At 38.5% G+C, this 25657-nt stretch overlaps 1 protein-coding gene across 1 annotated transcript in view; it reads right to left on the bottom strand.

Annotated features, from left to right (window-relative positions):
• LOC112543392 (uncharacterized) overlaps positions 1-25657 on the bottom strand; it is a 39792-nt gene that overhangs the window by 1708 nt on the left and 12427 nt on the right. Inside the window, exons 2-3 of the mRNA XM_088131359.1 lie at positions 22285-24732; positions 17530-19956 (exon numbers count right to left, since the gene is read on the bottom strand). Coding sequence (XP_087987485.1) covers positions 17530-19956; positions 22285-24732 — 4875 coding nt within the window. The remainder of the gene's footprint in view (positions 1-17529; positions 19957-22284; positions 24733-25657) is intronic.

Raw genomic sequence — 25657 nt, 5'->3', positions numbered from 1 at the left:
AAATTTCTAAGTACGTATCAGGTTTCATCAGATGTTAAAATGCCTGATTATGCTACTAAAAACAAATATAGCTAACTTCAAAGTTTACCTGCTGGCACATTTAACTTAAGCCTGATCAGGATTAAATGTGGACTGAGGAAGAAACAAAAGGAGAATTAGGTGTAATGGATGGTACAAGACTAAGCAAACCTATATTCTAGAACGTGACAAAGAAAAATCCCAGAGCAATGAGAAGCAACTGGGCAGCACTGGGATGGGTCCCTCTGTTCTGTTCTGATTTAGTATTCATGTTAGTAGAACAGTTAAAAAAAAAAAACCTCCATGTTTTGAAGGATCTTTGTTTCATAGATTTGTAGGAAAAGATCTGCAATGTTAATTGGCAAGTTTTACTAATGTATGAAGAGTATAAGTAAGTGAAATAGCAAGGAAGTGGAGGGAAAAGACTGTACAGGAAGCGGGGAGGCAAAGCATACATGGCACTTTGTCAATAAAAGAAAGACCAGTTAAGCATAATGGATGGAAGGAGAAGTTATTCAAGCAGTCAGTTGGAATGTGAGGGAGCCCAGCGGTGTACAGTAGGTGAGTGAAACAAAGACCACCTGCATTGGGGGAGAGAGACTGGTGAGTGTTTGGGAGAGGCCAAACATTTGGTGGATGCAGAAGCAGAATGTGGGAGGGAGAGTCCATGCACAGGCTGTGGGTGGGAGAGCATAAAAACATGTGAAGGGGGAGTGAGAAAGGCCTGTGTTTTCATTAAAATAACAGAAGAGAGTCAATAAACAACTCAGATCAAAATGAATACAGCAGCTGATATCACTTTCCCATGATCAGATCACTAAAATCCTGTACAGTACTTCGGCTGAGCAAACATTTGGCCACCTAGAGTAACTCCTGTGATTGAGGTAGCATCAAGTTGATAATAAATACATAATGGCTAGATATGATTCAGCCAGATGGACTTCCCTAGGCACCAAAATGGTGAGGCTTATTCTTCAACTCTATCCCTTTCTGAAGATGTTAAATCTGGCCATGTTGGCACATTTCTTAAGTTACTAGGCCTGCGTGAAACAACTCCATTCCACCAAACATAGCCTTGATTTCAGTGCTTGTGAGTCGATCCAATTTGAAGCAGTGCCCTGAGTCCTAAAATCAAGCCACCCATCTGTCTCAGTGCTGCAAACTAAACCATAGACCCAATATACAGCTAATGTCCAGAAGACCCTTTTATGGTCAATATTGATTAGAGTCTGCTCTAATCCAATACTTGGAAAGGAAATACTACTTTGATTTGGCACTTTGCTTCAGAAGAGTTCACTAAATCATCATGCCCCTATAAGCAATGCACAGCCATACTAGTTACATCCTTTTTGCACTATTATAAGGCAGTTCACATGAATATCATCAACTTATTGCATGTAGTCAAATATATGGAATAAAAAACATGCATTAGAAAACAAGAAGTAAAACAGCATGATACTTACTTTATGTATCATATAAAAAACCAAAATATACTCTATGATAAAACTATCAGTAAAGCAGAGCTTATTTTTACTTTTTGCTCTTTAAATTGCAGCTATCTTGCACAAACATAGAGCATATAACTTTCCTGTAGGATCTTGCCGTCATACAAATATCTATTGTGTTTATTGTAAGCAATGTATACCATTCAAAAACAAATGAAAAGTCATATTGATTCTAGATATAGGCTTATGTACATAGCATATATATTATACATACAATTTGTATATTTTTATGTACATATAAAAGTGTTATAAATTTAGCGTTTGGCAAATCTGTGCTCAGCCCGCTATCTCTAACAGTCTGTATTTTTAGCTAATACTTGCATTTTTAAATAATGACAATAAATAAATTAACATGAGGAAAAACAGAAGAGGAGAAGATGATGGAATCATAGTGGAAAGAAGATAAATAGAATAAAAATATGTGAAAGTGAAAGCAGCAGCTAAAACATTTTTAAAAATGGACTTTTTACAATTTAGCAAAAACAAGGAATGTAGACAAGCTGCATCAATAAAACTGTTTTCTCACCTGTTTCGTTGCTGCAATATCTACAAACTGCTCAGGTTTATCTTGGGCGCCAGAAGAAGTCCTACAGTTCCCAGGGACATGAACATCTCCCACCGAAAACACAGGAATGAGGGGCCTGAGAAATCGGAACTCACTACTTAAGGATCCACCAGTCAAACAAACATCATAACGGTAAGTCCTGGAAAGTGACCCATTCTGTGAATCAGCACAGTTCTCTGGGGTATCAACATTGGCATCTGGGAAGTGAGGAGGCGCAGCAGTAAAATTCCTTTGGGGATCCTTCTTGAGGACTTGGATCACAATAAACACAACAATACACACCAGGAACACAGAGGAGACTGCAGCCAAGCAGATCACCAAATACTTGGTCAACGTTTTATCATCTTCTGGTTCTTGCACACTGACATCCACCCTCCTCAGGAAGGGATCCGAAAAGCCATCCACAAGAAGAACATTAAGCAATGCCGTGCTGGTCTGAGGAGGAAGACCGTTGTCTCTGACTAGTACCACGAGCCTCTGTTTGTTTGCGTCTCGCTCATTCAGGGCTCTCCTGGTTTTCACTTTTCCATTCTGCGCTCCTATGCTGAAAAGTCCAGGGTCCGTGGCCTTCAGCAATTCATAGGAAAGCCAAGAGTTTTGACCAGAATCTCCATCCACTGCAACCACCTTGGTGACCAGATAGCCGGCCTCTGCCGACTTGGGAACCAGCTCATTACATGGGGATGTGCTGTTCTGGAGGGGATACAGGAAGAAGGGAGCGTTGTCATTTTCATCTATGATGACGATTCGGACAACCACCTCTGAGCTCAAGGAAGGAGAACCACCATCGGTTGCCCTCACAGTAACTCTGAACTCTCTTATCTGCTCATAGTCCAGGGATCGGAGGGCATGCACATTTCCAGTTTCAGAATTGACTGAGATGGAAGAGGGCACAAGGCCATCACCACCCTTCCCAGGCAAAAGTGAGTAAGTCACTTTAGCATTCAGCTTTGTGTCCAGATCCACAGCGTGGACGGAGCCGATCAGCAAGCCTGGAATATTATTCTCACGGATCTGCATGTCATATAAAGACTTTTCAAAAAGCGGAGGGTTGTCATTGACGTCGGAGATCTGAACATTAATCAGTCTTGTTGAAGTGAGCCTAGGAGAGCCCCAGTCAATGGCTGTGATGGTGATGTTGTACTCAGCGAGGGTCTCTCTGTCTAGGGGACTTTGCAGCACAAGCTGATAAAAGTTATTTGTGGTGGCTTTCAACACAAAAGGGAGGTTCATCTCCACGGAGCAGACTGTTCTGCTGTTGTCTCCAGAGTCTTGATCTCTTACACTGAAGAGGGCCACCATTGTGTCTGGGGGAGAATCCTCCTTTAAGATGCTGGTCAGAGATATGAGGGACACTTCTGGGGCGTTGTCATTCACGTCTTCAATCTCTATCAGTATTTTGCAGTGACCTGAAAGGCCCCCTCCATCTGTTGCTTTGATGTTTATGCTGTAACTCTTTTCTTTTTCATAATCCATCTGTCCGCAAACAGTGATTTCTCCAGTCCTTTCATTTAAAAAGAACAAATTACTTATTCTTTCTGGGACCCGATGGAATGAATAGAGGATCTGTGCATTTGAACCAAAATCAAGATCTGAGGCTTCCACCTTAATCACCAGAGTGCCCTTAGGAATGTTTTCCTTTATTCTTACCTTATATTCAGACTTACTAAACAGAGGAAAGTTATCATTATTATCCAGAACATTAATATTAATTTGAACTGTGCCTGTTTTCTTGGGCACTCCTCCATCAATAGCAGTTAGAATCAATTCAAGGTGTGGCATCATCTCCCTATCTAGTGATTTCTCCAGAACAAGATCTACATAGTGGCTTCCATCTTTGTTCCTTTGCACATCAAGCCTAAAATGGTCATTGGGACTGAGGGTATAGTTTTGGATGCTATTTTCTTCCAGGTCCTCATCGTGAGCTGATTCCAAGGGAAATGTTGTACTTTCAGGAACGTTCTCAGGGATGTCCACCACCACTTCCTTTTTACAAAACGTGGGGGCATTGTCATTCACATCTTCTATTTTGATTTCAATATTAAAGATGTCTAAGGGGTTTTCCAACACAATTTGAGATAGAAGTAAACAAGGGTCATTCTGGCCACATAAAGCTTCTCTGTCTAGTTTATCATTAATCAACAGATTCCCAGTATGAATATCAAGGTGAAAATATTCCTGAGTGCCATCAGAAACTAAATGTGCTTTGCGTGTTGAGAGCTCCCCTGTTTTCAGCTTCAAATCCTTAAGCACATTAGCCACCAGAAAACCCTTTTTCTTTTCTTCAGGGACAGAAAAGTGGATTGAGGTACACATTACTCTAAAGAATGAGAAAAAGAGAAGGAAATACAGACCTTGTCTTTTCCAAAAGCAATTTTCCATGATTTCAGTCTCTTCCTGGTAAGATCAAATTGTGCCCAAAATTCAGTTTCTCTGACTTCCTTCCTTTATCATTTAATTTTGCAAATCATTTTTAATTCTTCCTTATTCACTGTTTCGCCATCTTATAATCTGTATGTTTCACTGCAAAAGGATTGAATTCTTTTCTTGTTCAATTTTGTTAATAGCTTTCTTGTCCTTCTTGTCTTCAGAACAGAACTAAATTTCTTTGTTAATACCGCCACCATGTGGTTCAAGCACAGGAAAACATATATTCATGGTTTGGTCAAAGAATGAGGCAGACAAGATTAAGTCATAATTATCCTTCCACTATGAAAAGTATCCAGGTATAAGAAAGTTATTTTCCTAATTAGGTTAATAATGAGAAAAAGAGAGAGAGAACCTGCACAATCCTTTTTATGTGTTATTGATCTAGTCTAGTTTTTTCATGGAGAACTTTGGAATTCCTTGCATTACCACCCTTTCAGAATTAGTTGCTTACATTACATTTATTGGGGACCCAGAGAAGATTTGTAATATCCAGGAACTACCTCAGTATGTGGCTGTCTTGTCCCCCAATCTTTTCATGCTGGAAAAGTGCATTTCTTTCTCTTACATTCTCTGCATTATTCAAACATTTGGTCATTTCCTAACACAGTTTTAATTATTTTAGAGGATGTTCTTTATTGTAACGTTCCTCCTTTTTTCATCCCCTGCATGTCTTCACCGTGTAGATCCTAACAAGCATTTAAGCATTTAATTGCTTGTGCTCCTCAGATGAGCATTGAATGTGGGACATATTGCAAAAGCCACCATATTTATAATCCATATATTGATCACTCATTTAAACAATCTTTGTTTCACTTCATTTCTTCTTCCCACTTGTTGAAATTTCCTCAGACATTCATTCAGCCATCTACCAAATTCCAAAAATTTTATGACCTATTTTCTCTCAGGGGAATGGAAGATTTTTTTCAGATTTAGGGGCTGCTCATGTTTGGATGCAATGTGAGGAACTGGCAGATATTACCAAGACAAAAACTAAGTAGATAGTAGTATTATAGTTCATGAACTGGCCAGCAATCATCCCAGCGTCTCCCACCAACTGAACTATACATTTTAAAAAATGTATATTAATACGATAGCATGAATACCTGGATACCTGAACTGACTCAATGGAAAATTATAGTGAGGTACCTCAATATACATATTTCACTATTTTTGATTAATTCAAACTATATAGATTTATAACTTAATTAAATTAATAAATTATTCTCACCTGTGATATATGCTCTCTTTCCTCAAACTGATTAGGAAGATCACGGAAATCATTTCTAATCTGTGGTTCAGCAGTGTTTTTGGCTGCTCCATAGTAAAAACAGGAAAGAGAGGCCTAAGGACTTGAACTCACTGCTCAGAGACCCATCAGCTAAGCACACCTCATAGCTGTACGCTTGGGAAGGTGTCCCAGCATTAGGATCCACACCGTTCTCTTGCAAATTTGGACCCACAGGGAAATTAGATGCAGAGTTAGAATTTCCTATGAACTTCCTTCACTTTTGAAACTTGGTTGCAATAAACACCATGACAGAAAGCAGAAAAATGGATGAGATGGTGACCAAGCAGATAATTAAATACATTGTTAGGGTGTGATCTCCCTCCTGCGGGACTTCACCCTTAGGATTATCCATGATTTTTATATAAGGATCAGAGAAGCTGTCCACTAGAAGAATTCTTAGTGTGGCAGAGGCAGATGGAGGAGGATGACCATTATCTCTAACTACCACAGTAAGTGTGTGTTTGAAACTATCTTGGTTGTTCACTGGCCTCATGATTTTGACTTCCCCATTCTGAGCCCCTACAGTGAAGAGACTCGGATCGGTGGCCTTCAGCAATTGATAGGAAAGCCAAGAATTCTGCCCTGAATCTCTGTCCATTGCCACCACTTTGGTGACCAGGTAGCCTGTCTCTGCTCCCCTGGGAACAAGATCATTTGATGGAGAAGTGCTGTTCTGAAGTGGGCAGAGGATGAAGGGGGCGTTGTCATTTTCATCTGTGATGTGAACTCGGACTATCGTTTCTGAGCTCAGTGCAGGAGAGCCCCTGTCTACAGCCCTCACCATCACCTGAAAATCTTGAATGTCCTCATAATCTATAGATCGAATGGCATACAGGTTCCCAGTTTCAGAGTTGATGGAAACATAAGATGATACAGGACCATCTCTGACCTTCCCAGGCAAGAGTGAATAGGTCACTTTGGCATTTTGTTCTGTGTCCACATACACAGCATGGACTGATCCAATGAGCAGACCTGGAATGTTGTTTTCTCGTAAGTGCAAATCATGGAAAGATCTTTCAAACATTGGAGGGTTATCGTTGACATCTGACATTTGAATGTTAATAACTGTCATTGAAGTGAGTCTGGGAGAACCTTGGTGAGTGGCTGTGATAGTGATGTTATATTCTGACATTTGTTCTCTGTCCAATGGCTGTTGAGTCACAAGCTGGTAATAATTGTTTTCAGTCAGTTTTAGTATAAAGGGTAGATTTGCATCAGTGTTGCAGGCAGTTCTGCCATGGTCTCCAGTCTTGATCTCTGACACCAAAGAGGGCCACCAGTGTTTCTGGGGAAGAATTTCAATAACTATCTGTGCTGTACCAGTTCTCCTTGGTATTCCTCCATCCACAGCTTCCAGAATGAGGATAAACTGAGGAATCACCTCACGGTCTAATGGTCCAAAATGGTCCAAAAGCAGTTCTGCATATTTGCTGCCATCATTTTGACTTTGACCAGCTTAAAATGTCCATTTGTGCTAAGTATGTAGTTCTGGATAGCATTTTTTCCTTTGTCTAAATCTTGGGCTGTGTCCAAAGGAAAATGCGTATTTACAGGAGTCTGTTCAGGTTAGAGAATCTAGGGGAATTATCATTCACATCTTCTATCTGAACTTCCATTGTGAACACTTGCAAAGGATTTTCCAGCACAATTTCAGAGAACAGAATGCAAGGATCATTCTGATCAAATAAAATTTCTTGGTCAATTGAGGATCCAGCTGAAAATCCTGCCTGGAACTTTTAGAAATCAACTGTGCTTTGTGAGCAGAGAGAACATCTACTTTCAATTCTTTTAACACATTTGCTACTGTAGACCCAGCTTTCTTCTCCTCAGGCACTGAATAGCGGAATGGGTCACACAATGTACCAGAGTTACGCAGAGAAATAAAGAACAAGACCACTTGCCCGCTAGGATGATATATTTCCATTTTTCTCAGCTTCTTCAGGGAAGTTAATAAATTCAGTATAATTCTTTGTAAAGCAGCTTGTAGAATTTCCTTTATATTTGTGATCAATATCCAATGGAAGTTATTTTCTGATGCTGGTGTATTTTCTTCTGAAATTTCTCAAGATCTAGTTAGAGCTGTTGCCTTTTGCTCTGAGATTCCTTTGTCTAAAGGCTAGATCATTCTGTAGGTAAAGTAATTTTTATTTTTATTGTTTGTGCAATACCATCATCTTGTGTTTAAAGTAAAATGTATCTTGAATTTATGAAACTCCTTTGAATAGGAAATTGAATGTTTATTTTCAAAAGAACAAAATTTTACCTTCTGCATACAATTTTGGTGTCATCTGTCATATCAGGACAATATATAAACAGCTTTCAATCTAGAGAAAAAGGATTCCTCCTGAAATATAAGAACTATAACTTTTGGTATGATTGTGGTATGAAAGTGTGTACAGGAACATGGTATAAAGTAAGTACAAGGTTCCAGAAGGATTTCACTTGTGTCTTATATTTTTACTTTAACTATTTGTTTATATAAGAGGCAAGATAATGTAATTCTTTCTTTATCTGATGAGTTCATAATGATCAAGTAGTTCATGTCTGAAAACGATCTTAATGTCCATCTCTATTTATACTAAACATTTCATAATTCCTTTCACAGAAATTAAGCACCCAGGAATCTATATTACTGACTTAATAAAGTCTCAGTTTGCAGGAACTACCACTGTGTTTCTTTCTCTCTCTTTTCTCTTATTACTTTGCAAGTTTACCTGTCTTACGATTTTTGGGGGGATTTTTTTTTTTTTTGCACCTTAGTGTCAAGTATCATGTATACATAAAAGAAGAACTGGAATGAAGAACTGACCAACTTAGAAGTGGGATGAAGTTAATGTTCTTGTATTCGGTATCTTAAAATTCAGATATTTTCACTGTGCCTTTGAAGATGAGTTGTAGGCAGACAGTAAGCTGTATCATCCATTAAAGAATTCCAGAATGATACATTTAAATTTCCAAAGGTGTAACTATAATAATCTATGCAGCAAAAATCTGAGGAATAGCATTTTAAGGATGAACAGATGTAATTTTGTATACACTTTCATGGTTTAGAGTTGAGCTGCATGGAGCACAGATTTTGGTAGTATGTTGTTGGTGGTGGTGGTAATAATAATAATAATAATAATAATAATAATAATAATAATACCCTTCAATTTTAGGTGACCTTAGAAGGTAGATCCAGTTTCTAGTCATGCTTCAAATATCCAGGAACTTGAAATAAATATATAAAATTTCATTCAATCTTCTGCCCTATGATGACTTTACATGTCAGAAGTTACATAGGCAAATCTGCTTTGGTCTTTCAGATCAACTTTGCTCTGTGATATTGAATATTTAAGTAGATATTGAATAGATGGAACTTTCCCGATCACTGGATAGAGATATTTCTGAAAAATATATGGCTGATGCAACTTTTCAACATATCATTCTTCCATCTCCCACACCTATCCCCAAATCCAGCTACTACTGTGTTTGTATGGGCAGAAATTAAACAAGTCAAAAGTTCTTCCACAATAATTTCCTAGATATCTTCCTATGTCATATATTTATAAGTACAAAATAGATACCTATATATTTCCTACACCATATACCTGTAAGTACAAAAATCTGGGGATGTTCTATATTTAGTTCCTGATGGGGTTGCGCTGGCTCTGGTTGAACAGAACCAGTGTACAATTTGGGGTCTTCCTGGACTGATGGCTCCTATTCAAGGTACAGGTGGCAGCTGTGGCCAGGAAGGCTTTTGTACAGCTTTGGGTTGTGTTCCAATTGCGACTGTTCCTGGACCGAGAGACTCTGCTCATAGTCACTTGTGTCTTAGTCACTTCCCAAACGGACTACTACAATACACTTTACACAGGGCTGCCCTTGAAGAACATCTGAAAACTGCAACTGGTTCAAAATACAGTGATGTGGGAAGGTATGTGTGCTCCTTGATCAGTGCAAATTAGACCTCTGCTCTGCAGGCTAAACGGGTTGCCCAGTGTGCTTCTGGATTCAGTTCAAGGTGCTGGTAGTCACCTATCAAGCCCATCATGGCATGGGGCCAGATTATTTGAGGGACTACCTCTCCCCATCCCATCATATAAGGCAGGAGAGGTATGCTACAGGTTCTATCTATTAGAGAGTGCCAATTGGTGGGACCCAAGAAGAGACTCTTTTCTGCCATGTCACCTGCTCTTTGGAACATCACCCCTATGGAGATTAGATTAGCCCCAAACCTGCTGACCTTTTGTAAGGCCTTAAAGACTTGGCTATGTCATTGGTCTGGGGGGTCAGAACATATGGCAGAACCTGTGAAATGGTTAAGTTGATGGTTATTTGCAATTTTATATAGGCTGCTGATTATGTACTTATTGTTATATTGTGTTTTTTAACTGTTAGTAGTTACTCAAAGTCATGATGAGATAGGCAGCCATATAAATTTAAATAAGTAAATAAATGGTCTACAGCATAATCTCCAATCTTTTCCTTTATGCAGACCAATACTTTATCATTGACAGCTTTTAAGGAGCACCATATAAGCACCAGAGGTTGGCAGTATGATACCTATAAGAATAATGACACACATGGACATCCAGTTGAGATAAGGTTCTGTGGCAGACTAGGCGTCTCCAAAGGAGCAGAGATGGTGTTGTGGCAGTGATCGGCAGCCAGCAGTGAATTCCATCCGGCTGAGTCTCTCCAGATAAAAGAGAGACCAAGAGATCGCCCACCTGCATCCTGGAGAGCTGCTCCTCATGAGGAGATTGCAGGAATCAAAGATTCTTGCAGCCTTCTTGTGAGTAGAGCAGCTGGGGGACGAGGGGGAGACATCATACTCGTAACCACAATGCAGCATTTTTAAGGGTATTAGGTTCTCTCAAAGCCTCACTTTTTAAAATGCTTTCAGATGTAATCAATTTACAAGTTAAAGAGAGATCTTTGAACCAGTGGGAGAAAGAAAACAGCCCCTCGGTGAGTCAGCCTTCCCTCCAGATTACAGAAAAGAAAAAAAAAGAGGAAAATAGCATATTTAAAGACTTTAAATTAACATCAAAAAGCTTACTAAAATTTTGATTTAAGAAAGTTATAAATGGATAAAGGGGACAGTATAAATTGGAAAGATTAATATTTTGTCAAAAGTGATTTTGATATTATTTAGAACGAACTAGATAAGAAGACCAGACCTTCATGGGAATGTTTAACATCAAAGGGAAAAGACAACTGGTAGAATCTACAAAACAAAGAGATAACTGTAATATGAGACAGACTGTGTGACCAAAATTATGGAAAGCCAGATTGGACCAAAGCCTTAAGGACACAGAAAAGGCAAAAGAGAAAAAAGAAAGAAAGGGAGGGTCACCTTTTACCTTCACCTTTGATTGTAATTGATTCACTTTTGCTTTTGGACTACAAATAAAAGAATGGCAACCACCAGAAAAGCAGCAAAGCTTGGCGAAGGGAGGAGAGGGTCATTAGAGCAACGGACTGAAAACAGGATTACTCCAGAAATATTACAAAAAATGTTTGAAGAGGTGGGGAAGAAATCTGTTAAAAGTGATTTGGCTGCATTTGAAGGGAGAATGGAAGAAAAAACAGAAAGGTGAAAGAGGCAATGAAAGAAGAACTTTAAAAAAAATTGAAGAATCTGTAGGACAACTGATTGGAGAAGTAAAGCAAATGAATGATAAATAGGAAATTTTAAAAAGACAGAAGTAATAAACAGAGAGATGAAAAAGGACTTAGACAATCTGATGCTATTGGAATTAGAGAAACAGAATTCTGCTTGGGATTTAGAATGGTTCCAGAAAAGGTTATTCAATCTTTAACAACATTTTTGGAATGGGATAAAGATGACATGGAGGCAGAGATTGACAAAGTATATAGGACTAATATGCAATTTGCAAAATTAAGAAATGTATCAAGGGATATTCTTGTGTACTTTGTCAGGAAGAAGACAAGAAGCAAAGTTTTGCAGCAGCATTTTATTACCAGATTGAAGATTAACAATGCAGATATAATTGTACTTAAAGAAATCCCAGTCAGAATACTGCATAAGAGAAAAGAATACTTCTTTTTGACAGACAAGCTCAAACAGAAAAAGATACCATTTCAATGGGATAAATTAGAAGGAGTGATTTTTACTTTCAAACAGCAGAGGTTCCACCTGAATTCAGTGCAAAAGGGAAGGGATTTTTAGAAAAAAAGAAATAAAGAGGAAATGAATGAAATGCAAATGAAAGTAATAGATGGGACTAAGCAACAGCCACAACAAGAAACCAAGGATGCTGCTGCTACATTAGGTGCTACAGGTATTGACTTGAATTTAAATGTTTAAGGTGGAATATAAATGGAGCAAATGCTCCTCAAAAAAGAAGAAAAGTACCGTATTTTTCCAACTATAAGACGATACTTTTTTCTAAAATCCTTACGCTAAAAATTGAAGGGCATCTTATTCAAGGAAGTCAGCCGAGGAGAGAACCGCGCGGTTGCAAAACTGCCCATACTTTGTCTCTGCAAACAGGCTTCCTCCTATTGCTAGCCTCCAATCACAAGTGAAATAGCTTGACTCTGCAAACAGACTTCCTCCAATCACGAGCCTTATGTAACTAATGTCAGCTGATGCTGAACAAACCAGTTAGAGGAAGTCTGTTTGCAGAGACAAGCTATCGGCAGTTTCACTCGTGATTGAATGTAATCAGTTATGCAAAAGAGCATGGAAATAGAGCTGCAGAGAGACGGTTTGGACCTCCTCCCACCGAGTGTATCAGGTAAATGTTACCTAATTACTAAATAAAAATGTGTTCTGCACTATCTTTAAAATATTGATTTCTTAATTTTGAGTTGGAAAAGTGGGGGTCGTCTTGTACATGGGGGCATCTTATTGATGGAAAAATATGGTATTTCACTATTTAAATAAACTGAAACAAGATGTAATTTCTCTACAAGCAACGCATATTAGAAAAAAAATAAAAAATATTTAATTTACAAATATTTAAGTGAAAAATTAATTTTCTCAGGAGCTAAAATAGAAATGGAGTTGTTTTGTATATAAACCCTCAATTACAACCAGAATTGGTATTGACTGACAATTATGGCAGATATTTTATAATGGGGCTAAGACTTTGATATTAGGAATTTATTCTCCAAATGAGGACAAAGTAACATTTTACAAAGAATTTAGGATAAAATAATGGACTTACCATATGAAAATTTGTGTTTAATGGGAGATTGGAATGGAGTGGTTTGTCTACAAAAAGACAGAACCTCTGAGAAAGACATTAAAACAACATAAGGTAAACTACCAAAAGTTTTTTTTAATATATGTTGGACAATTTAGAGCTTATAGATGTATGGAGATATAAAAATGGACATTCTAAAGAATATGCTTATTTTTCTGAAAGACAGATCTTTTTCAAGAATTGGCATGTACTGGATATCCAAGAATTTGGCTACTAGTGTTCATAAAGTAGAGATACTGCCAGTGACTTTTTCAGATCATAATCCAGTGACTTTAGTACTTAAAAGGAAAATTAGTTCTTCCAGATGGAGGCTAAATGAAACATTGTTGCAGAAAGAAATAGTAATGGAAGATTGTAAAAAGAAGTTAAAAGAATTTTTTTACAATAATCTTAATAAAGGTACAGACATAAGGATGGTTTGGGATGCAAGTAAAGCTTTTATGAGGGGACATTTCATATAATAGCAAACTAAAAAAAAGAGACAAGGGAAAACACAAGCAATTCTAGATGAGATAAAAATGAAAAAAGAATTAAAGAAAACCCCAGAAAAAAATTATTTCACAATAAATTAAACTTTTACAACAGCAGTTGTCCATGTTAGCAATAAGAGAAATGGAAGTAAAAGTGAATTACATAAAACAAAAGAATCCTGAATTTACAAACAATCCAGGGAAATGGTTGGCATACAAACTGAGGAAAGAAAAAGAGAAAAAAATATTAAAATTACAAGGTGGAAATACCACATTAACAGACAATTTAAATATGCAAAAATATTTCATCAGTACTATTCTAAACTATATCAAAGAGAAGAAATTTCCCTGGCAAAGGTTGGTAAATACTTAAAGAAACAAAAGTTACCGAAGATCACAGAAAAACAGAAACATTTAATGAATGGACCAATAATAATAAAAGAAGTTTATGAAGCTATAGAAAAGGCCAAAATAGGGAAAGCGCCTGGACCAGATGCCTTATCAGCCTCTTATTATAAACATTTTGAAGATAAATTACTTATTGTAATAATTATTACAATTATTACAACCTTTGCAAAAAATGATGAACCTTATTTTACAGACTGAAAAGATACCAGAGAGTTGGGTAGAGGCTAATATAGCATTAATACCTAAAGAAGGCCAAGATTTGACTTCACCAAAAATTAATGCCCAATATCATTACTGAATAATGATTATAAGTTGTTTATGATAGCTGAGAGGATGAAGATGGTTCTACAGGACTTTATTCAAGAAGATCAGTGTGGGTTCTTATCTAAAAGACAGTTGAAGGATAATATCAGAAATGTATCAGAAGTTGAATTATGTACAAATGATGAACATGTAATTGGTAAAATGTACAAACCTTTATTGAAATTTGAAATGGAATAAGAACAAGTGAAAGAATGTATGATAACATGGGCTAAGAACTTCGGATATAACATATTGATGGAACAGTGGGAAAACGTGGTTTGAAAGGACTGAAATTCACATCATGTTATAACCTAAAAGAGAATTTTTATAAAATGATGTACCATTGGTATATGACTTCAGAAAAATTATCTAGAATTATAAAGGTATTTCAAATTTATGTTGGAAATATGGACAACATGAAGGGTCATTTTATTATGCCTGGTGGACCTGTAAAAAAGCCAGAAAATTTTGGGTTCAAATACACACAATGACACAAAGAATTTTAAACATCAACATCCAACTGAAACCAGAACTTTTCTTGCTGGGATTAATGGACAGCCAATTAGAAAAGAGCCATGGAAAGTTACTTTTAGACACAATCCTGCTGTGAGAGTACTATATGCACAAAAATGGAAAGACTCTGAAATACCCACAATGGAGGAATGGTTGGTGAAGATGGCAGAACTAGCACAGATGGCAAAATTAGCTTGTTTGATTAGAGAAAGTTCAATAACTACATTTATTAGTGACTGGAAACCCCTTATGGACTTTTTGCTGAAAAAAGAGAAAAATGAACTTGTGATTTATGGGTCTGATAATTAGAAAAGGTAGCTTATGGAAAGAAGGGAATTATGATGAAATCTTAGAGAGTTATGGGTAAAATATAAATGTATCTATAACTGCTGTCAAGAAGATCAAAAGCCACTTCTTCATAATCTTTCTTTTTCTTTTTCTTTTTCTATTTTCTTTTATCACTATCCACTATGTTCCTTTTTCCCCCCTTTATTTTCTCTCAATATTTGTATGGCTTTTATCTTGTTAAAAATGAGAGAAAGAGAAAATAATGACACATATGATCTTCCTAGATGGCAGCCACAAGACCCAATATTAAATAAAAATTTCAGTTTTTTAAAAATGGCTACAATCTTACAAGATCACACACTGTCATGAGATTTTGATTCCCAATGAACTATTGTGAGATTTAAGCTGAGAGTACTGAATAGGGATGATGTTAGTGAACTCCTTTTAACTCTTGTTAACTACCCAGAGTTCTGTACAAGGCAGGCAGGCAGGCAGGCAGGCAGGCAGGCAGGCAGGCTCTACCCTAATATCCAACACACTCTCATCCAGGGCAAGCTGCAATGGACACAGTCATGACATTGGCTTCCTTTGTTTCTTGTCCTCCAAAATGTCAATGTCTATGACAGGATTGCCCAATCAGGATATTGCCATATTTGCATCTAGTCCCATGCATGCAGAAGACCACATTAGGAATGTATTGTTCAGTATGAGAATAGCTAGTAGACCAGAACTTGGTCCGTTTTAGACTGGCAAACCATTGCAAATCACTGCTTGTGTTAAAACGGTTTTCACAGAATTGCTGGATGTATCAGATTGGTTTTCTGAATGCTGCTGGGGGATTTCATAGCTTGAACTCAACAACACTGTTGAATACTGTACATTTCTTTGGCAAAGACATCGTTCAGTATTTTCAACTATGCAAATTACAATGAATAAGAGAATACTTTTAACAACCTTCTTGTACTACAACAAATAACTGACAGTTTATTACAGCTGAACCTGTACATCCCCAGCTCAGTTTTCCATCCTCTTACACTTTGAACCTGAGAATTTTATGGAGGAAACTTGTTTCAAATTAGTCCTGCTATTAGGTTTGTTGTATTCAATGCCATTATTTACACTATTATTTAAATTGATATGCAGTCAGATCATGATAGAAAGTCCATTAATTTAATAACTGGCAATAGAATCTTCAAACTCCAGGTGGTAAGTTACTTTGACAATCTCAATATAATGAAGTATTGCAGAGTATTTATTTTTGTGGAATTCAATCCTTTCCTCAGCAATTCTAGAACACAGGAATAAAAAATAACCATAATACGAAAGAAGCTGCTCTTGAAAGTCAATATAATAGAAACTCCAGCTCATGATTTCTAATATGCTCCTTTAGGGAGGATATCTGCAATACATTCCTCGATTCTGTAATCTGTAAAATTTCTGTGCATCAGATTATATTTATGTTGGCTACTTACTTAAAAATGCACATTCTAGACTGACATAAGAAGCTGCAAAATTGTGTCTGGCTGCCAGTCAGGCTTGGTGTCACTTTTTAGAGTTCATGTAACTTACTATTCCCAAACAAGTGTTCTGGATGTCAGATTCAGCCCTCATGGCGTGGCCAATGCTGCTGTTCAGTTTCACCACCCCTAGTCAATTTCACCGCCTCAGGCGCAGGCAGTGGAAAAGGGGAAGTTGGACCCGCAGCAATTAAATTGCCAACAGGTGGCAGCGGTTAACTCTGGGCGGGAGTGGATACCTTGTACCACAGCCGGCTTCCCTCAAGCATCTCAGACAAAGAGAACCGCAGCTGCTCAGAAGCGCAGCGATCAGCGCGCAATTAAGAACTCCGGCTTAACCTGCAGAAGGAAAGCCTATCGAACACAACAACCCCATAAACAATGGACAGCAATCAAAGAGGACAAAAGAACCGGGCTGAATCTGCCATTTGGGGGAGGGGGAGATTACCACGGGTAATCAGTAACTAGGCAATGGGGGAAAGCGCAGGAACAGGGAACCTATAAAACGCTATGTAATCTGTGCCAAGCCAACCCTGGCTTTGTTTGTATCTACCTGCATTACACCCAAATAAACTTCTGCTGCTGAACTGGTGTTTCATGAGAGTTTCATTGGAGCTGAATGTGGTGACTCTTACACTGGATTCAAATGATGGCCTGCTTTATACAGCATCTTAGGACACTGACTTGTTCCCAAAATATACTGAATCCCTAATTATCCTATCCAATTTTAGGCTAGTGCATGAAATGTAAATCAAATAATAAACATACAACTGGAAATACAAGAAAGAGAGAGAGAGAGAGGGAGAGAGAGAGCCCTTTAAAACAATGCAAAAAAAAAAAAGAAGGTATAGTGATTTCTACTCTCAATTAAATCTTAAAGTCATGTCACCTGTTTCTTCAATAGGTAACCAGCAAGTTGCTCAGGAGTAACCAATAGAACAAAAAAGAAAAGAGGGAGAATAAACAGAAAGAGGCTGGATTAATCACATGGTTTTCCTGACCTCTTTTTTTATGCTGTTAGCTGCAACCTGCTCGGGTTTATCTTGGTCGCCAGAAGAAGTCCTACGATTCCCAGGGACATGAACATCTCCCACCGAAAACACAGGAATGAGGGGCCTGAGAAATCGGAACTCACTACTTAAGGATCCACCAGTCAAACAAACATTGTAACGGTAAGTCCTGGAAAGTGACCCATTCTGTGAATCAGCACAGATCTCTGGGGTATCAACATTGGCATCTGGGAAGTGAGGAGGCTCATTGTTTTGAGGATCCTTCTTGAGGGCTTTGATCACAATAAACACAACAATGCACACCAGGAACACAGAGGAGACTGCAGCCAAGCAGATCACCAAATACTTGGTCAGGGTTTTATCTTCATCCGGTTCTTGCACACTGACATCCACCCTCCTCAGGAAGGGATCCAAAAAGCCATCCACAAGAAGAACATTAAGCAATGCAGTGCTGGTCTGAGGAGGAAGACCGTTGTCTCTGACCAGTATAACAAGCCTCTGTTTATTTGTGTCTCGCTCATTCAGGGCTCTCCTGGTTTTCACTTTTCCATTCTGCGCTCCTATGCTGAAAAGTCCAGGGTCCGTGGCCTTCAGCAATTCATAGGAAAGCCAAGAGTTTTGACCAGAATCTCCATCCACTGCAACCACCTTGGTGACCAGATAGCCGGCCTCTGCCGACTTGGGAACCAGCTCATTGCATGGGGATGTGCTGTTCTGGAGGGGATACAGGAAGAAGGGAGCGTTGTCATTTTCATCTATGATGACGATTCGGACAACCACCTCTGAGCTCAAGGAAGGAGAACCACCATCGGTTGCCCTCACAGTAACTCTGAACTCTCTTATCTGCTCATAGTCCAGGGATCGGAGGGCATGCACATTTCCAGTTTCAGAATTGACTGAGATGGAAGAGGGCACAAGGCCATCACCACCCTTCCCAGGCAAAAGTGAGTAAGTCACTTTAGCATTCAGCTTTGTGTCCAGATCCACAGCGTGGACGGAGCCGATCAGCAAGCCTGGAATATTATTCTCACGGATCTGCATGTCATATAAAGACTTTTCAAAAAGTGGAGGGTTGTCATTGACGTCGGAGATCTGAACATTAACCATTCTTGTTGAAGTGAGCCTAGGAGAGCCCCAGTCAATGGCTGTGATGGTGATGTTGTACTCAGCGAGGGTCTCTCTGTCTAGGGGACTTTGCAGCACAAGCTGATAAAAGTTATTTGTGGTGGCTTTCAACACAAATGGGAGATTCATCTCCATGGAGCAGACCGTTCTGCTGTTGTCTCCAGAGTCTTGATCTCTAACACTGAAGAGGGCCACCATTGTGTCTGGGGGAGAATCCTCCTTTAAGATGCTGGTCAGAGATATGAGGGACACTTCTGGGGCGTTGTCATTCACGTCTTCAATCTCTATCAGTATTTTGCAGTGACCTGAAAGGCCCCCTCCATCTGTTGCTTTGATGTTTATGCTGTAACTCTTTTCTTTTTCATAATCCATCTGTCCGCAAACAGTGATTTCTCCAGTCCTTTCATTTAAAAAGAACAAATTACTTATTCTTTCAGGGATTTGATGGAATGAGTAGAGGATCTGTGCATATGAACCAAAATCAAGATCTGAGGCTTCCACCTTAATCACCAGAGTGCCCTTAGGAATGTTTTCCTTTATTCTTACCTTATATTCAGACTTACTAAACAGAGGAAAGTTATCATTATTATCCAGAACATTAATATTAATTTGAACTGTGCCTGTTTTCTTGGGCACTCCTCCATCAATAGCAGTTAGAATCAATTCAAGGTGTGGCATCGTCTCCCTATCTAATATTTTCTTCAAAATAAGATACATATTGTTACTTCCATCTTCATTCTTATGTATTTCAAGCCTAAAATGCTCATTGTGACTGAGGGTATAATTTTGGATGCTATTCTCTCCCAGGTCCTCATCTTGAGCTGATTCCAAGGGGAATATCGTACTTTCAGGAACAGTCTCGGGAATGTCCACCACCACTTCATTTTTCCAAAATTTGGGAGCATTGTCATTCACATCTTCTATTTTGATTTCAATATTAAAGATGTCTAAGGGGTTTTCCAACACAATTTGAGATAGAAGTAAACAAGGGTCATTCTGGCCACATAAAGCTTCTCTGTCTAGTTTATCATTAATCAACAGATTCCCAGTATGAATATCAAGGTGAAAATATTCCTGAGTGCCATCAGAAACTAAATGTGCTTTGCGTGTTGAGAGCTCCCCTGTTTTCAGCTTCAAATCCTTAAGCACATTAGCCACCAGAAAACCCTTTTTCTTTTCTTCAGGGACAGAAAAGCGGATGGAACTACACATTACTCTAAAGAATGAGAAAAAGAGAAGGAAATACAGACCTTGTCTTTTCCAAAAGCAATTTTCCATGATTTCAGTCTCTTCCTGGTAAGATCAAATTGTACCCAAAATTCAGTCTCTCTGACTTCCTTCCTTTATCATTTAATTTTGCAAATCATTTTTAATTCTTCCTTATTCACTGTTTCGCCATCTTATAATCTGTATATGTTTCACTGCAAGAGTCAGATTCCCTTGTTCAGTTTTGTATCACTTGATCTGTCCGGATACTGAGCAAGCAGAACAGAACTAAATTTCTTTGTTAATACCGCCACCACGTGGTCAACTAGGCAAAAGAATTATTTACATGTTTAGTCACAGAAATTACACTGAATCCATCTATCCACTAGCTAGCCATTCAAACAAAAGAGGATTATCTTCTTAACTATTTGAATACATAGAAAACAAAATACAAGAAATTTCACACATTATTGATAAAGGCTGTAATCCAGTTCTTTCACAGGATAGTTCTGACTGTGGGCATATCCACAGTTACTCTTTAAGGTGTTCATTTTCTGTGCCCATGCATATCAAGTCTAAACCTGTGTAAGAAAATTGTCTCTGGACTGGGACACTTTGGCAACAGTTTTCAAGGCATCCAGCCTGGACTGCAGGCAACCAGGTCCCCCCACTAGACAATACCTTTGCTGTTGCACCCTCCCACTTTTTTTTTTTTTTTTGTGCCTTTGAATCAGTTTTTGGCTCCTGGCAACTGCCTGGACTAGTCCCTGCAGTTTTCTTGGCAAGGTTTTTCAGAAGTGGTTTGCCATTGCTTCCTTCCTAGGGGTGAGAAAGAGTGACTGGCCCAAGGTCACCTTCTCACCTTACTGCCGCAGAAAAGCAATTGTTGGTTCCATTCTTTTGTGGGTGGTCGTCCTCTTCTTTTCTTTCCTTCCACCTTTCCCAGTCTTTTCTAGAGAGCTAGGTCTTCACATAATGTGTCCAAAGTAGAATAATTTCAGCCTGGTCCTTTGTGCCTTGAGTGAGAACTCGAATTGATTTGTTAAAGCATCAAAATGCATCTATATGCAGGCACTTGCAAACAGCTTTAAAACAAAATCTCCTTTCTTGCTAGTCCTTTTGCGGTGTAATAACTTAAAAGGCTTCCTTTACCATCAAGGCTAAAATAGCTTAGAGATTTGCCTTGTATGAATGAGGTTGATGTCTCTGGAAATGGGGGTGGGTGGAAGGAAGAGGAGGAGAAGGAAGAGAAGGAAGGAGGAGGAAGTGCAGGGTTCTACTCTTTCACATTTCTCCAGGGAAAAGGTTTCACTTCCTCAGTCAAGAGGGTGTTGCTTCCTCTCTGAAGTAGCCAATTAACTGCTGAGGTTAGCCTGCAAGGAAGTAAAGTACTCCAGGCAAAATGGACAAGAGGAAGACTACTTTCAAGCTGCACTAGGAAAATGTGTCTGGCAGTCAAGGGAGGGAGATGAGTAAAGGTTGACATTTTCTGTTTCTGCCCTCCAAAAGTGGTTGAAGCCCCTTTCAGTTGCCAGGGCAACTAGGCAGTGCAGATAAACCTTCTATTACCATCCCTTTGGAATGAACTGCTTATACTAAATGTACTGAACATCCTTGGAAATTGATAATGTACAGTAGATATCCCAGCATGTTGGCATCCTGTCCCCATGTCTTTTCAGGTTGCAGAAAGTGCTATTTTTCACTGACAACCTCTGCATTATTCACAAGTCCAGCTATTTCATGGGTGTTCCTTTGTGGTATTGTTTTCCTCTTTCGGTCAATCTGTTTTTCATCCTTATGTAAGTCTTCACCGCATAGTTCCCAAAATCCTGATCCATTTAAGCATTTAATCACATGTACCACTCTCCACTAATCAGTTGAGCTTTGAACATTAGCTGCAATACAAAACCTTCTATTTCTAATCAGTGTACTCAAATCTCATTTAAATAGTCTTTCATTCAGCCCACATTCCTTTCCTCAAACACCCATTCAACCACCTGCAAAATTCCAAACACCTTGCAAATTATTTTTTCTTTGAGGAAAATTGAAGGGTTTTTTTTTTCCTCAGATGCAGGGCCTCAGATGCAGTGGGAGTGATCTATGGAGGGTAACATACTTGGTCAACTTGGAGAAGGAAGGAAAAAAATTCATTGTTTGGTCAGAAAAAAATCAGAATTTCTCACTTACCAAATTACATAGGACAACGTAGTATAACTATCCAGATAGGAACTAAAGTACATGTAAAACCAATATATATTTGCCAGTGTGTTACCCTGAATAATTATATGAATTAGTTCATATAATTCACAGTGAGGTTCCTTAATAGACAATCCTCCATTTTTAAAAATTAATTATTTCTGATTCATTCAAACTATATAGATTTATACCTTAATAATATTAATAGATTATTCTCACCTGTGATATATGCTCTCTTTCCTCCAATTGATTAGGAAGATCACGGGAACCATTTCTAATCTGTGGATTCAGCAGTGTTTTTGGCTGCTCCATAGTAAAAACAGGAAAGAGAGGCCTAAGGAACTTGAACTCACTGCTCAGAGACCCATCAGCTAAGCACACCTCATAGCTGTACGCTTGGGAAGGTGTCCCAGCATTAGGATCCACACCGTTCTCTTGCAAATTTGGACCCACAGGGAAATTAGATGCAGAGTTAGAACTTCCTATGAACTTCCTTCGCTTTTGAAACTTGGTTGCAATAAACACCATGACAGAAAGCAGAAAAATGGATGAGATGGTGACCAAGCAGATAATTAAATACATTGTTAGGGTGTGATCTCCCTCCTGCGGGACTTCACCCTTAGGATTATCCATGATTTTCATATAGGGATCAGAGAAACCATCCACTAGAAGAATTCTTAGTGTGGCAGAGGCAGATTGAGGAGGATGACCATTATCTCTAACTATCACAGTAAGTGTGTGTTTGAAACTATCTTGGTTGTTCACTGGCCTCATGATTTTGACTTCCCCATTCTGAGCCCCTACAGTGAAGAGACTCGGATCGGTGGCCTTCAGCAATTGATAGGAAAGCCAAGAATTCTGCCCTGAATCTCTGTCCACTGCCACCACTTTGGTGACCAGGTAGCCTGTCTCTGCTCCCCTGGGAACAAGATCATTTGATGGAGAAGTGCTGTTCTGAAGTGGGCAGAGGATGAAGGGGGCGTTGTCATTTTCATCTGTGATGTGAACTCGGACTATCGTTTCTGAGCTCAGTGGAGGTGAGCCTTTATCTACAGCCCTCACCATCACCTGAAAATCTTGTATGTCCTCATAATCTATAGATCGAATGGCATACAGGTTCCCAGTTTCAGAGCTGATGGAAACATAAGATGATACAGGACCATCTCTGATCTTCCCAGGCAAGAGCGAATAGGTCACTTTGGCATTTTGTTCTGTGTCCACATCCACAGCATGGACTGATCCAATGAGCAGACCTGGAATGTTGTTTTCTCGTAAGTGCAAATCATGGAAAGATCTTTCAAACATTGGAGGGTTATCGTTGACATCTGACATTTGAATGTTAATAACTGTCATTGAAGTGAGTCTGGGAGAACCTTGGTCAGTGGCTGTGATGGTGATGTTATATTCTGACATTTGTTCTCTGTCCAATGGCTGTTGAGTCACAAGCTGGTAATAATTGTTTTCAGTCAGTTTTAGTATAAAGGGTAGATTTGCATCAGTGTTGCAGGCAGTTCTGCCATGGTCTCCAGAGTCTTGATCTCTGACACCAAAGAGGGCCACCAATGTTTCTGGGGAAGAATTTTCTGGTATGGGGTTGGTGATGGATAATATAGTTATTTCTGGGGCATTATCGTTCTCATCCCCAATTTCAACAAGGACTTTGCAGTAAGCAGACAGCCCCCCTCCATCTGTGGCTTTGATGTTCAGTTGATATTTACTGTTTATTTCATAATCAATTTTCCCTATGAGAGTAATTTCCCCAGTATGGTTGTTTAACTTGAATGATCTCAGCACATCTGCTGGTGCTTGGCTAAACATGTAAGTGATGTGAGCATTGGATCCAATATCTTTGTCAGTAGCTTCAACTTTAGCAATCAGTGAACCTGGATGACTGTTTTCCATTAGCTGCACTTTGTACACAGATTGTTCAAACTGGGGCACATTATCATTGGTATCCAGAATGTCAATAACTATCTGTGCTGTACCAGTTCTCCTTGGTATTCCTCCATCCACAGCTTCCAGAATGAGGATAAACTGAGGAATCACCTCACGGTCTAATGGTTTTGCCAAAAGCAGTTCTGCATATTTGCTGCCATCGTTTTGACTCTGCACATCCAGCTTAAAATGTTCATTTGCGCTAAGTATGTAGTTCTGGATAGCATTTTTTCCTTTGTCTAAATCTTGGGCTTTCTCCAAAGGGAAATGTGTATTTACGGGAGTCTGTTCAGGTATTTCAAAAAGGAATTGATTCTTAGAGAATCTAGGGGAATTATCATTCACATCTTCTATCTGAACTTCAATTTTGAAGAACTGAAAAGGATTTTCCAGCAAAATTTCAGAGAATAAAATGCAAGGGTCATTCAGACCACACAAAGCTTCTCGATCAATTTTATCCTTTAATATTATATTCCCAGAATGAGGATCCAGCTGGAAATCCTGCCTGGAACTCTTAGAAATCAACTGTGCTTTGCGAGCAGAGATCTCTTTGACATCTACTTTCAAATCTTTTAGCACATTTGCTACTGTAGACCCAGCTTTCTTCTCCTCAGGCACTGAATAGCGGAATGGTTCACACAACATACCAGAGTTACACAGAGAAATAAAGAACAAGACCACTTGCCTGGTAAGATGATATATTTCCATTTTCTCAGCCTCTTTCAGGGAAGGTCATAAATTCAGTATGATTCTTTGTAAAGCAGCTCCTACAATTTCCTTTATATTTGTGATCAATATCCAGGGGAAATTATTTTCTGATACTCATGCTGGAATATTTTCTTCTGAAATTTCTCAAGGTTTAGTTAAGAGCTGTTGCCTTCTACTCTGAGGTTCCTCTGTCTAAAGCTAGATCTTTCTATAGGTAAAATAATTTTTATTTTTACTATTTGTGCAATAGCACCACCTTGTGTTTAAAGTATAATGTAGCACTGTGAATTTATGAAATTCCTTTAAATAGGGCATTATTTAAAGTATACAAAATTGGATGCTTATTTTCAAAAGAACAAAATTTTACCTCATGCATACAATCTTGGTGTCATTTGTCATATCAGGACTATATATTAACAACTCTCAATCAAGAGAAAAATGATTCCCTCTGAAATGTAAGAGTTATAACCTTTGGTATGATTTTGCTGTAAAAGTGTGCATAGACACATGTCATAAAGTAAGTACAAGGATCTTGGAAGATTTCACTTCTGACTTATCTATTTGTTTATATGAGAGGTGAGATAATGTAATTCTTTCCTTTTACCTGATGAGTTTATAATGACCAATTAGTTCACACTTAAAAACAATCTTAGTTTTCATCTCCATTCATAACTAAAGATTTAATCATTCCTTTCATAGAAATTAAGCACCCAGGAATCTAAATTAAAAAATCTTCATTTGCAGAAGCTATCACTGTGTTTCTTTGTCTCCTTTTTTCTTATTACTTTGTGGAGGTTTTTACCTCTCTTGTCTGTCTTATGATGTTTTGTTTTGGATGGGGTTTTTTTACAGTTTAGTATTAAGTATCATGTATACAGAAGAGAAGAACTGGAATGAAGAATTGACCATTATATTAGGCCAACTTGGAAGAGGGATGGAGATTATATTC

This window comes from Python bivittatus, unplaced genomic scaffold (genome assembly GCF_059951505.1).
Source record: "Python bivittatus isolate LINGU-HERP-01145 unplaced genomic scaffold, Pbiv_v1 ctg000960_np1212, whole genome shotgun sequence".
Lineage (NCBI taxonomy): Eukaryota > Metazoa > Chordata > Lepidosauria > Squamata > Pythonidae > Python > Python bivittatus.
This window is presented reverse-complemented; position numbering and strand designations above follow the sequence as displayed.